This window comes from Scyliorhinus canicula, chromosome 29, assembly GCF_902713615.1.
Source record: "Scyliorhinus canicula chromosome 29, sScyCan1.1, whole genome shotgun sequence".
In the NCBI taxonomy this organism is placed as follows: Eukaryota; Metazoa; Chordata; class Chondrichthyes; order Carcharhiniformes; family Scyliorhinidae; genus Scyliorhinus; species Scyliorhinus canicula.
The window spans coordinates 9,828,315-9,840,889 of NC_052174.1; the positions used below are offsets into that span (position 1 = coordinate 9,828,315).

At 57.1% G+C, this 12,575-nt stretch overlaps 1 protein-coding gene across 1 annotated transcript; it reads left to right on the plus strand.

The window, feature by feature from the left end:
* The first annotated feature begins 2,961 nt into the window (after window positions 1-2,961).
* Window positions 2,962-3,778, plus strand: LOC119958455 (BTB/POZ domain-containing protein KCTD11-like). The gene has a single exon (XM_038786997.1). It carries the CDS (start codon window positions 3,092-3,094, stop codon window positions 3,776-3,778), a length of 687 nt encoding a protein of 228 aa, XP_038642925.1. The 5' UTR covers window positions 2,962-3,091.
* The last annotated feature ends 8,797 nt before the right edge of the window (window positions 3,779-12,575 follow it).

Here is a 12,575-nt window from a genome sequence, read left to right on the forward strand (position 1 = left end):
ATATATTTCCCAGTCGGGGCGGGGAGTGACTGGGAGGGGAACCTCCAGGTGGTGGGGTTCCCAGGTATCTGCTGCCCTTGTCCTTCTAGATGGTAGAGGCCGTGGGTTTGGAAGGTGCTGCCTAAGGAGCCTTGGTGAGTTGCTGCGGGGCATCTTGTAGACGGTACACACGGCTGCCACTGTGCGTCGGTGGGGGAGGGAGTGAATGTTTGTGGATGGGGAGCCAATCGAGCGGGGCTGCTTCGTCCTGGATGGTGTTGAGCTTCTTGAGTGTTGTTGGAGCTGCGCTCATCCAGGCAAGTGGAGAGTATTCCCTCGCACTCCTGACTTGTGCCTTGTAGATGGTGGACAGGCTTTGGGGGGGGGGGGGGGGGGCAGGAGGTGAGTTACTCTCCGCAGGATTCCCAGCCTCTGACCTGCCCTGGTAGCCACAGTATTAATGTGGCTGGGTCCAGTTCAGTTTCTGATCCATGGTAACCCCCAGGGTGTTAACACCCGCCTCTTTGGCCGGACCCTCTGGGTTCAAGTCCCTCCCCCAGGCCTTGACGGCTGAGAGGGGGGGTTTAGGGGGTGGCGTATTCACAACGCGACAGATAGCGACCCCCCTCCAGGACACACAAACCTCACTCTTTAGCAGCGGTAAGCCTGCCTGGGAGGAGAAACAACAACAAGAGAGACCCCCGTTATACCGCCTCTATTATCGTTGCACCTCTCTGCGGCAGAGTAGCACCGTGGTTAGCGCTGTTGCTTCGCAGTTCCAGGGTCCCGGGTTCGATTCCCGGCTTGGGTCACTGTCTGTGCGGAGTCTGCACGTTCTCCCCGTGTCTGCGTGGGTTTCCTCCGGGTGCTCCGGTTTCCTCCCACAAGCCCCGAAAGACGTGTTGGGTGAATTGGACATTCTGAATTCTCCCTCTGTGACCCGAACAGGCGCCGGAATGTGGCGACGAGGGGATTCTCACAGTAACTTCATTGCAGTGTTAATGTAAGCCTACTTGTGACACCAATAAAGATTATTATTATATTTCGTTGCAAGTCGATTCCGCGATTGCTTCCCCCCCCCCCCCTTCGTGGTTTTATAAACGACAATACAATCGCGCCGTTTTTGTTGCTTAGCTGGAGCTAAATAGATTCTGCCCTTGACCTCCCCCCCCCCGCTTTCTCCAGCACCGCAATGCTGTCCATCGTCGACCCCGCCCAGCCCCTCGGCCTTTTCTACCCTCCACTCCCCCCCCCCACCTTTCATTCGTTTGCCTTCCAAGGCGGGGGGGGGGGGGTCACAACCATGGGCACCTACCCCCATGTGCAGTGGAAGCACAGCCCCAAGCAACGAAGGCTGGGTCACCAGCCCCCCCCCCCCCCCAACACTGGCGGGGGAACCGTCCTTGGGGCCCTTGGGGAACAAAGCCCTCAGTCCGGCCGGATGTGGGGAAATGGCAGTTCCAGTCTGTCCCAGCAGAGGGCGGTGGCGTACAGGCAAAGCGGTATCTGGGGTCAGCCGTGCTGGACTGACCGTCAGCGAGAGAGGAACGAGCTTCCGATTTACCGGGTTGAATTTTCACGGACTGAGATTTTGTGTTGATTTTTTTTTTGCAAATAAATTTAGAGTACCCAATTATTTTTTTTCCAATTAAGGGGCAGTTTAGCGTGGCCAATCCACCGACCCTGCATATCTTTTGGGTTAGAATATAGAACATACAGCGCAGAAGGAGGCCATTCGGCCCATCGAGTCTGCACCGACCCACTTAAGCCCCCACTTCCACCCTATCCCCGTAACCCCCCCCTAATCTTTTTTTTTTTGGGCACTAAGGGACAATTTAGCACGGCCAATCCACACAACAAACACGTCTTTCGGGACTTGTGGGAGGAAACCGGAGCACCCGGAGGAAACCCACGCAGACACGGCGGGGCGGAGAACGTGCAGACTCCGCACGGACAGTGACCCGAGCGGGGGAATCGAACCTGGGACCCTGGAGCTGTCAAGCCACGTGTGCTACCGTGCTGAGACTTAACCCTCTGGGGAGCGGGGGGGGGGGGGGGGGGGGAACCCACGCAGACACGGGGAGAACGTGCAAAACTCCACACGGACAGGGACCCAGAATCGAACCTGGGACCTCGGCACCGTGAGGCAGCAGTGCTAACCCACTGCGGCCAGCGTGCTGCCCTCTTTTGGGTTTACCCAATAGGGATTGTGGGGGTTTATTTAACCGGGATTTATGGACGATGACAGAAAAGTTAGAGTTTACGATACAGGATTTAAATGCTTGCGGTACAGGGATTGGCATCGGTCGAGGGATTGGGAGGGAAAAATTATCGGCATTTCAGGGTTTATTGGAAAGGGATTTTTCGGGTATAAGATATCGAGTTTGCAGGGATTGAGGATGTTGTTGACAGAGAATTTGATTTTCGTCGGCCAAAGAGGTTTAATTATTAATGGATTATTGACGGAGAAGTTGACAGGGATTTGGGGTTTTTTTTTTGACAATGTTGTGAGGTTTCTAATTCTGACTTTAGGGAGAATCCTCTACTGGGTGACTTACAGAGGGTTAAGTCTCAGGCACGGGCGATTGCTGAAGCCTAGGCCCAACCTCCACCCCCCCACCCCCCGCTTGCAGAAGCTTCAGCAGCTGCCGACAGAGTTGCCCAGCTCTCGATGCTCCCGCTCGCTTTTACAATCATAGCATTTACAGGGAGGGAGGAGGCCATTCAGCCCATCGAATATGCACCGGCCCTTGGAAAGAGCAACCCTACCTAAGCCCCACGCCTCCACCCTATCCCCGTAACACCCCACACCCCAACCTTTTTGGACACGGAGAGGGCAATTTACCGCGGCCAATCCATCTTTGGACTGGGGGAGGAAACCGGAGCCCCCCGGAGGAAACGCACGCCGACACACGAGGACACGCGCAGACTCCGCGCAGACAGCGACCCAGAGCCGGGACTCGAACCCGGGGCGCCGCGGAGCAACTGTGCTAACCGCTGTGCTCCTGTGCCGCGATGCTGAGGACCCCCAGCCTGGAGCCGGTCTCCCTGAACGGTGGGGGGCACCCTCTATACCACCAGCAGCGAGACGCTGACTAGGTTCCCGGACTCCATGTTGGGGGCGATGTTCCGGGGTCAGTTCGCCAGCAGCCGGGACCAGATGGGGAACGTCTTCATCGACAGGGACGGCAAGCCTTTCCGGCACATCATCAACTACCTGAGGTCCTGCCACCTGGACCTGCCCGAGGGATACAAGGAGATGCGGCTGCTAAAGAGGGAGGCGGATTTCTACCAGATCAAACCGCTGCTGGAGGAGCTGGCGGGGCAGCAGAGGGCCCAGGGCCACGCGCTCCTCCAGTGCAACATCCTCTCCCAGTCGCAAACCCTTCACTTCAACCAGAAGCAAGGCCCCCTCAACTACACCCTGTCCACCTGCTCCCTGACCGTCTACCAGGCCCGCCTCTTCTGCACCTGCCCTGAACTCCTGGCCCTGCTCTGCTCCAGGCTGGGCTGCCCCTGGCCCCCCCAGGCCGCCCTGGATGGACCCCAGCGACAGCCCCCCTGCCGCCTGGAGCTGCGCTGGGGCCCCCGCCCCGCCGAGCTGCCCCACTGCGAGTACGCCAGGCTGGGCCTCCGCCAGCTGTGGGCCCAGGGCGGCACGCGGGAGCTGAGGGACGGGCCGGCCTTCGTCGAGGAGTTGCTGGAGGTGGCGCTGGGGCAGCGGTTCCGAGTGGACAGCCTCCTGCCCGAGCCTGGGGACATCTTAAACTGCACCTCGCTGCGCTTCCTCAGGTACTGAGGGCCGGGAGGGGGGGAGAAAAGGCGGGACGGAGGGTGAGGTGGGGAGGGAGAGGTGGGGAGAGGGGAGCAGAGACGTTTGCCCAGGTCCCCGTCAGTAATCCATGTCCGTGTCAGAAAGTATCCTCCCTGGCCCTCCCCAACCCTCCCCTAACCCCACCCCCTCCCACATTCCCCCCACTCCCCCTGTGGGAGCGAGTCCCACATTCTCCCCACTCCCCGTGAGAGCGAGTCCCACATTCTCCCCACTCCCCGTGAGAGCGAGTCCCACGTTCTCCCCACTCCCCCTGTGGGAGCGAGTCCCACATTCTCCCCACTCCCCGTGAGAGCGAGTCCCACGTTCTCCCCACTCCCCCTGTGGGAGCGAGTCCCACATTCCCCCCACTCCCCGTGGGAGCGAGTCCCACATTCTCCCCCACTCCCCTGTGGGAGCGAGTCCCACATTCTCCCCACTCCCCCTGTGAGAGCGAGTCTCACATTCTCCCCACTCCCCTGTGGGAGCGAGTTCCACATTCTCCCCACTCCCCCTGTGGGAGCGAGTCCCACATTCCCCCCACTTCCCTGTGGGAGCGAGTCCCACATTCTCCCCACTCCCAGTGGGAGCAAGTCCCACATTCTCCCCACTTCCCTGTGGGAGCGAGTCCCACATTCACCCCACTCCCCTGTGGGAGCAAGTCCCACATTCTCCCCACTCCCCCGTAGGAGCGAGTCCCACATTCTCGCAACTCCCTGTGGGAGCGAGTCCCACATTCTCCCCCACTCCCTGTGGGAGCGAGTCCCACATTCTCCCCACTCCCCTGTGGGAGCGAGTTCCACATTCTCCCCACTCCCCCTGTGGGAGTGAGTCCCACATTCTCCCCCCTCCCCTGTGGGAGCGAGTCCCACATTCTCCCCACTCCCCTGTGGGAGCGAGTCCCACATTCTCCCCACTCCCTGTGGGAGCGAGTCCCACATTCTCCCCACTCCCTGTGGGAGCGAGTCCCACATTCTCCCCACTCCCCGAGTAAAAATATTCCTCCTGAACCCTCCCCCCCCCCCCCCCCCCCCTGCCCCTCCCCGGCCCCGATTGGATTTATCAGCGACTCTCGGCCTACTCCTACTTTCGACCCTGTCGAACCCCCCGGCCTAATTTTAAACATCCCCATCTGGTCACCCTCGCCGCCTGCACCTGCCTCCCCCCCCCCCCCCCCCCCGCCCCCGTACACTCCCCCCCCCCCTCCCCCCGCACACCCCCCTTCGGCCTGCTCCGTCCTCCAGGAACATACCTGCACGGCCTTTCGAGCTCGCATTCCGGAGACACTTTCCTGTTCCACAGGGATGGCAGCCGGATATATCCGAGGTGACCATGTGCTTGGCTCAGGGAATTCTGGCAGGAACGTTTGGTGGCTGGGATCTGGACTCCCCACCCCCCCCCCCCCCCCCCACCCCCCACCCGAATCGGGGCCTAGTGAAACAGGCTGCATGGTTTGCGGAGGAGTAGGACTCTTGGCCTAGACAACCTCCCGTCTCCCTCTGCGGTGACCTGCCGGTAGATTCGAAAGGACAATATCGGATTGAAGGGAATTATCCGATGGGAGCCAGCAGGAGGAAATCCACGGAGGAACAGAGCGAATTGGACAGCTCTTTCTAAGGGGCCGGCACCGGGGGCGATGGGCCGTGCGGCCTTTTCCTTCTTGGGTTGTGTGATTCTGTAACGTTTGCCCCTGAACCGAACACGGCGGCCCTTTGATGGTGACCCCCCCCCCCCGGGTTACTCGGCCCGGAGGGATTCCATTGGTCAACGGCGGGGAGGCCCCTGGTGGTCTCAAGCGGCCTACGCCTGCTCCTGACGCCCAGGCTCAGATGGCTCGAAGTAGGCCAGGCCACAACGCCCTAACTTCTCGGCAAAGAACCCAGCCTTGCGTTTTAATCACTTTAATCAGTAACGTCGTCCTGCCGGCCTCTGGTTTCCAAGGAGGGCGGCCATGGTAACGTCACCCTTGCCTCCAAAATCCTGACGGAACTCTAATAAAACAGGTGCCTGAATGCCGATGTGTTTCGAGTGGTTTGTGACGCCCTCCGCTATCTCCGACACTTTGCTGGTGCTGCCGTGTCTCTGAAGTGTTCCGGGGGCGTTTTGGGGGCTTTTGAAGGGGCGCTAGTTCAGAGGTCACAGGTCATTGCTCTGGTAGGGCGGGGGGAGGGGGTCGAACGGGGGGGGGGGGGGGGGGGTTCGACACCCACTTCAGCTAACCCGCACATATTTGGACTCTAAGGGCAATTTATCCCGGCCAATCCACCCTAACCCGCACATCTTTGGGCTGTGGGAGGAAACCGGAGCACCCGGAGGAAACCCACGCAGACACGGGGAGGACGTGCAGACTCCGCACAGACCCAAGGCCGGGAATCGAACCCGGGTCCCTGGCGCCGTGAGGCAGCCGTGCTAACCACTGCGCCTTTGGGGAAGCTGAAAGGTTACCCCCTGGGAGTGTCCTTGTGGCCACGCCTCCCACCCCCCCCCCCCCCCCTCTCTCCCTCCTCCCCGGCGGCCCCTCCCACCATACCTGGCCCAACAGGTGTGGCCACCTGGGGAAGCAGGTCCCGGAGGCAGACACTGTGCTGGAGCTGCCAGGTGAGTCACCTGGGAGGAGGTGGGTTAGTGGGGGGGGGGGTCTGCCTCAGAACCTTTGCCTTAAGTGCTCCCGTTGAAGGGGGTTGGAAGCGGCTGGACCCTCCTAAAGCCAGCTGCACCCCCACCCCGCCACAGAAGTCTTAAAGGTGCGTGACGGCTAGTCGGTGAGAGTGGGGAGGTGCGGTGGCGGGGGGGGGGGGGAGGGGGGGAGGGGGAGGGTGTGTGAATAACCCTTATCTATCCTTCGGCTCACCTCTAAACTTGCAGCAACTTTTCCAAGCGAGAGGTTCTTTCTCGAAGGCAGGACATTCGTTTTCGAAAACTCTTTTAACTCTGAGGCTGCCGGAAAGTTTGAAACCGCGAAAAGTCTGCCTTGTCGCGTTTTTAAACAAAGGGCTTTGATGTGAATATATGTCTTTTTGGCGCTCGTTGAGTGTGTGAGCGTGTGTGTGAGTGTGTGTCTGTGGGTGTGTGTGGATGTGTGTGTGAATGTATATGAGTGTGTGACTGTGTGGATGTGTGTGTGTGATTGTGTGAGTGTGTGTCTGTGGATGTGTGAGTGTGCGTGAGAGAGTATGTGTGTGTGTGTGGATGTGTGTGTGTGAGTGTGTGACTGTGTGTGAGTATGAGTGTGTGTGTGTGAGAGAGTATGAATGTGTGTGTGAGTTTGAGAGAGTGTGCGTGTGACTGTGTGTGTGTGGATGTGTGTCTGTGAGTGTGTGACAGTGTGTGTGAGTATGAGTGTGTGTGTGTGTGAGAGAGTATGAATGTGTGTGTGAGTTTGAGACAGTGTGTGTGTGACTGTGTGTGAGAGAGTATGAGTGTGTGTGTGTCTGTGTGTGAGTGTGACTGTGTGTGAGCATGAGTGTGTGTGTCTGTGAGAGAGAGTAAGTGTGTGTGTGTGTCTGAGTTTGTGTGAGAGTGTGTGTGTGAGTGTGAGTATGTGTATGTGACTGTGTGTGAGAGTATGAGTGTTTGTGTGTGTGTGTGAATTTGTGTGAGAATGTGTGTGTGCGACTGTGTGACTGTGTGTGAGTGTGTATATGTGAGTGTGTGTGACTGTGAGTGTGACTGTGAGTGTGTGTGTGTTTGTGCCTGTGTGTGTGTGTGTGTGTGTGTGTGTGTGTCTGTGTGTGTGTGCAACTGTGTATGTGTCTCTGTGTGTGTGTCTGTGTGAGTGTGTGTGTGTGTCTGTGTGTGTGTGCAACTGTGTATGTGTGTGTCTGTGTGAGTGTGTGTGAGTGTGTCTGTGTCTGTGTGTGTGTGTGTCTGTCTGTGTGTGTGTGTGAGTGTGAGTGTGTGTGTGTGTCTGTGTGTGTGTGTGAGTGTGTGTGTCTGTGTGTGTGTGAGTGTGTGTGTCTGTCTGTGTGTGTGTGTCTGTGTGTGTGTGAGTGTATCTGTCTGTGTGTCTGTGTGTGTGTCTGTGTGTGTGTGTCTGTGTCTGTGTGTGTGTGTGTGTGTGGGTGTATCTGTCTGTGTGTCTGTGTGTGTGTGTGTGTGTGAGTGTGTGTGTGAGTGTGTGTGTATCTGTCTGTCTGTGTGTGTGTCTGACTCACATTCCTATCAGTCCTGCTCCAACACGCCGCAGTTTCTCACAGGGCCTGGCTCCATTCGCCTTTCAATTCAAAAAGGGAAATTGGGATTGTTAATCTATTATGTTTCTAACGACCTGCCTGCGTGGTTAGGGCGATGCGGAAGCTCTCTGAGTTTGCTCCGTGCCTCACTCGGTATCTCTGACGTGCCTCATGTTCACACCTTCAGCAACACCAGTCCTCTAAACTCCACCTGGGGAGTAGCATTTCCAATCCATCTTCACCCCCCAGTTAATCTCCGAAACCCGGACACAGCGGGAGCGTGAATACACTTTAAGCAGATTTACGGTTTACATCTGGAACTTAATTTCTACGTGTAGGGCGGCACGGCGGCGTAGCGGTTAGCACTGCTTCCTTACGGCGCCAAAGACCCGGGTTGTTCAATTCTAAGTGGGACCTTGGATCTTCTTTGATCTTAGTTTCTGAGTATACATTTCTGAATGGGTCCTGTTCACCGAGGGATCCTTTGTCGTTTGTGAGTCGATCTTTGCTGTGTAGGGGGGACCTTTTGGTCTTTGTTTTTTAAGCCGTTTTTTAGTCCAAACATGTGCAGGGTCAGGGGGGCTGAGAGGGGTAGGCCGGGGGAGTGGGCCTAGTTAGGGAGCTCTATCGGAGGATCGTTGCCGACTGGATGGGCCGAATGGCCTCCTTCTGCATTGTCGGGATTCTACAGATCCGAGATCCTTGTTACAGAGTGGGTCCCTGTTACTGAGTGGGTCCCTGTTACTGAGTGGGTCCCTGTTACTGAGTGGGTCCTGTTACTGAGTGGGTCCCTGTTACTGAGTGGGTCTCTGTTACTGAGTGGGTCCCTGTTACTGAGTGGGTCCCTGTTACTGAGTGGGTCCCTGTTACTGAGTGGGTCCCTGTTACTGAGTGGGTCCCTGTTACTGAGTGGACCCCTGTTACTGAGTGGGTCCCTGTTACTGAGTGGATCCCTGTTACTGAGTGGGTCCCTGTTACTGAGTGGGTCCCTGTTACTGAGTGGGTCCCTGTTACTGAGTGGGTCCCTGTTACTGAGAGGGTCCCTGTTACTGAGTGGGTCCTTGTTACTGAGTGGGTCCCTGTTACTGAGTGGGGCCCTGTTACTGAGTGGGTCCCTGTTACTGAGTGGGTCCTTGTTACTGAGTGGGTCCCTGTTACTGAGTGGGTCCCCGTTACTGAGTGGGTCCCTGTTACTGAGTGAGTCCCTGTTACTGAGTGGGTCCCCGTTACTGAGTGGGTCCCTGTTACTGAGTGGGTCCCTGTTACTGAGTGGGTCTCTGTTACTGAGTGGGTCCCTGTTACTGAGTGGGTCCCTGTTACTGAGTGGGTCCCTGTTACTGAGTGGGTCCCTGTTACTGAGTGGGTCCCTGTTACTGAGTGGGTCCCTGTTACTGAGTGGGTCCTTGTTACTGAGTGGGTCCCTGTTACTGAGTGGGTCCCCGTTACTGAGTGGGTCCCTGTTACTGAGTGAGTCCCTGTTACTGAGTGGGTCCCTGTTACTGAGTGGGTCCCTGTTACTGAGTGGGTTCCTGTTACTGAGTGGGTCTCTGTTACTGAGTGGGTCTCTGTTACTGAGTGGGTCTCTGTTACTGAGTGGGTCCCTGTTACTGAGTGGGTCTCTGTTACTGAGTGGGTCCCTGTTACTGAGTGGGGTCCCTGTTACTGAGTGGGTCCCTGTTACTGAGTGGGTCCCTGTTACTGAGTGGGTCCCTGTTACTGAGTGGGTCCTTGTTACTGAGTGGGTCCCTGTTACTGAGTGGGTCCCTGTTACTGAGCGGGTCCCTGTTACTGAGCGGATCCTTGTTACTGAGTGGGTCCCTGTTACTGAGTGGGGCCTTGTTACTGAGTGGGTCTCTGTTACTGAGTGGGTCCCTGTTACTGAGTGGGTCTCTGTTACTGAGTGGGTCCCTGTTACTGAGTGGGTCCCTGTTACTGAGTGGGTCTCTGTTACTGACTGGGTCCCTGTTACTGAGTGGGTCCCTGTTACTGAGTGGGTCCCTGTTACTGAGTGGGTCCCTGTTACTGAGTGGGTCCCTGTTACTGAGTGGGTCCCTGTTACTGAGTGGGTCCCTGTTACTGAGTGGGTCCCTGTTACTGAGTGGGTCCCTGTTACTGAGTGGGTCTCTGTTACTGAGTGGGTCTCTGTTACTGAGTGGGTCCCTGTTACTGAGTGGGTCTCTGCTACTGAGTGGTTCCCTGTTACTGAGTGGGTCTCTGTTACTGAGTGGGTCCCTGTTACTGAGTGGGTTCCTATTACTGAGTGGGTCTCTGTTACTGAGTGGGTCCCTGTTACTGAGTGGGTCCCTGTTACTGAGTGGGTCCCTGTTACTGAGCGGGTCCCTGTTACTGAGTGGGTCCCTGTTACTGAGTGGGTCCCTGTTACTGAGTGGGTCCCTGTTACTGAGCGGGTCCCTGTTACTGAGTGGGTCCCTGTTACTGAGTGGGTCCCTGTTACTGAGTGGGTCCCTGTTACTGAGTGGGTCCCTGTTACTGAGTGGGTCCCTGTTACTGAGTGGGTCCCTGTTACTGAGTGGGTCCCTGTTACTGAGTGGGTCCCTGTTACTGAGTGGGTCTCTGTTACTGAGTGGGTCCTTGTTACTGAGTGGGTCCCTGTTACTGAGTGGGTCCCTGTTACTGAGTGGGTCCCTGTTACTGAGTGGATCCCTGTTACTGAGTGGGTCCCTGTTACTGAGCGGGTCCCTGTTACTGAGCGGATCCTTGTTACTGAGCGGGTCCCTGTTACTGAGCGGGTCCCTGTTACTGAGCGGGTCCCTGTTACTGAGCGGGTCCCTGTTACTGAGCGGGTCTCTGTTACTGAGTGGGTCTCTGTTACTGAGTGGGTCCCTGTTACTGAGTGGGTCCCTGTTACTGAGTGGGTCCCTGTTACTGAGTGGGTCCCTGTTACTGAGTGGGTCCCTGTTACTGAGCGGGTCCCTGTTACTGAGTGGGTCCCTGTTACTGAGTGGGTCCCTGTTACTGAGTGGGTCCTTGTTACTGAGTGGGTCTCTGTTACTGAGTGGGTCTCTGTTACTGAGTGGGTCCCCGTTACTGAGTGGGTCCCCGTTACTGAGTGGGTCCCCGTTACTGAGTGGGTCCCCGTTACTGAGTGGATCCCTGTTACTGAGTGGGTCCCTGTTACTGAGTGGGTCCCTGTTACTGAGCGGGTCCCCGTTACTGAGTGGGTCTCTGTTACTGAGTGGGTCCCTGTTACTGAGTGGGTCCCTGTTACTGAGTGGGTCCCTGTTACTGAGTGGGTCCCTGTTACTGAGTGGGTCCCTGTTACTGAGTGGGTCCCTGTTACTGAGTGGGTCCCTGTTACTGAGTGGGTCCCCGTTACTGAGTGGGTCCCCGTTACTGAGTGGGTCCCCGTTACTGAGTGGGTCCCCGTTACTGAGTGGGTCCCCGTTACTGAGTGGGTCCCTGTTACTGAGTGGGTCCCTGTTACTGAGTGGGTCCCTGTTACTGAGTGGGTCCCTGTTACTGAGTGGGTCCCTGTTACTGAGCGGGTCCCTGTTACTGAGCGGGTCCCTGTTACTGAGCGGGTCCCTGTTACTGAGCGGGGCCCTGTTACTGAGCGGGTCCCTGTTACTGAGCGGGTCCCTGTTACTGAGTGGGTCCCTGTTACTGAGTGGGTCCCTGTTACTGAGTGGGTCCCTGTTACTGAGTGGGTCCCTGTTACTGAGTGGGTCCCTGTTACTGAGTGGGTCCCTGTTACTGAGTGGGTCCCTGTTACTGAGTGGGTCCCTGTTACTGAGTGGGTCCCTGTTACTGAGTGGGTCCCTGTTACTGAGTGGATCCCTGTTACTGAGTGGGGCCCTGTTACTGAGTGGGTCCCTGTTACTGAGTGGGTCCCTGTTACTGTGTGAGTCTCTGTTACTGAGTGGGTCCCTGTTACTGAGTGGGTCCCTGCTACTGAGTGGGTCCCTGTTACTGAGTGGGTCCCTGTTACTGAGTGGGTCCCTGTTACTGAGTGGATCCCTGTTACTGAGTGGGGCCCTGTTACTGAGTGGGGCCCTGTTACTGAGTGGGTCCCTGTTACTGAGTGGGTCCCTGTTACTGAGTGGGGCCCTGTTACTGAGTGGGTCCCTGTTACTGAGTGGGGCCCTGTTACTGAGTGGGTCCTTGTTACTGAGTGGGTCCCTGTTACTGAGTGGGTCTCTGTTACTGAGTGGGTCTCTGTTACTGTGTGAGTCTCTGTTACTGAGTGGGTCCCTGTTACTGAGTGGGTCTCTGCTACTGAGTGGGTCCCTGTTACTGAGTGGGTTCCTATTACTGAGTGGGTCTCTGTTACTGAGTGGGTCCCTGTTACTGAGTGGGTCCCTGTTACTGAGTGGGTCCCTGTTACTGAGTGGGTCCCTGTTACTGAGTGGGTCCCTGTTACTGAGCGGGTCGTTGTTACTGAGTGGGTCCCTGTTACTGAGTGGGTCCCTGTTACTGAGTGGGTCCCTGTTACTGAGTGGGTCTCTGTTACTGAGTGGGTCCCTGTTACTGAGTGGGTCCCTGTTACTGAGTGGGTCCCTGTTACTGAGTGGGTCCCTGTTACTGAGTGGGTCCCTGTTACTGAGTGGGTCCTTGTTACTGAGTGGGTCCCTGTTACTGAGTGGGTCTCTGTT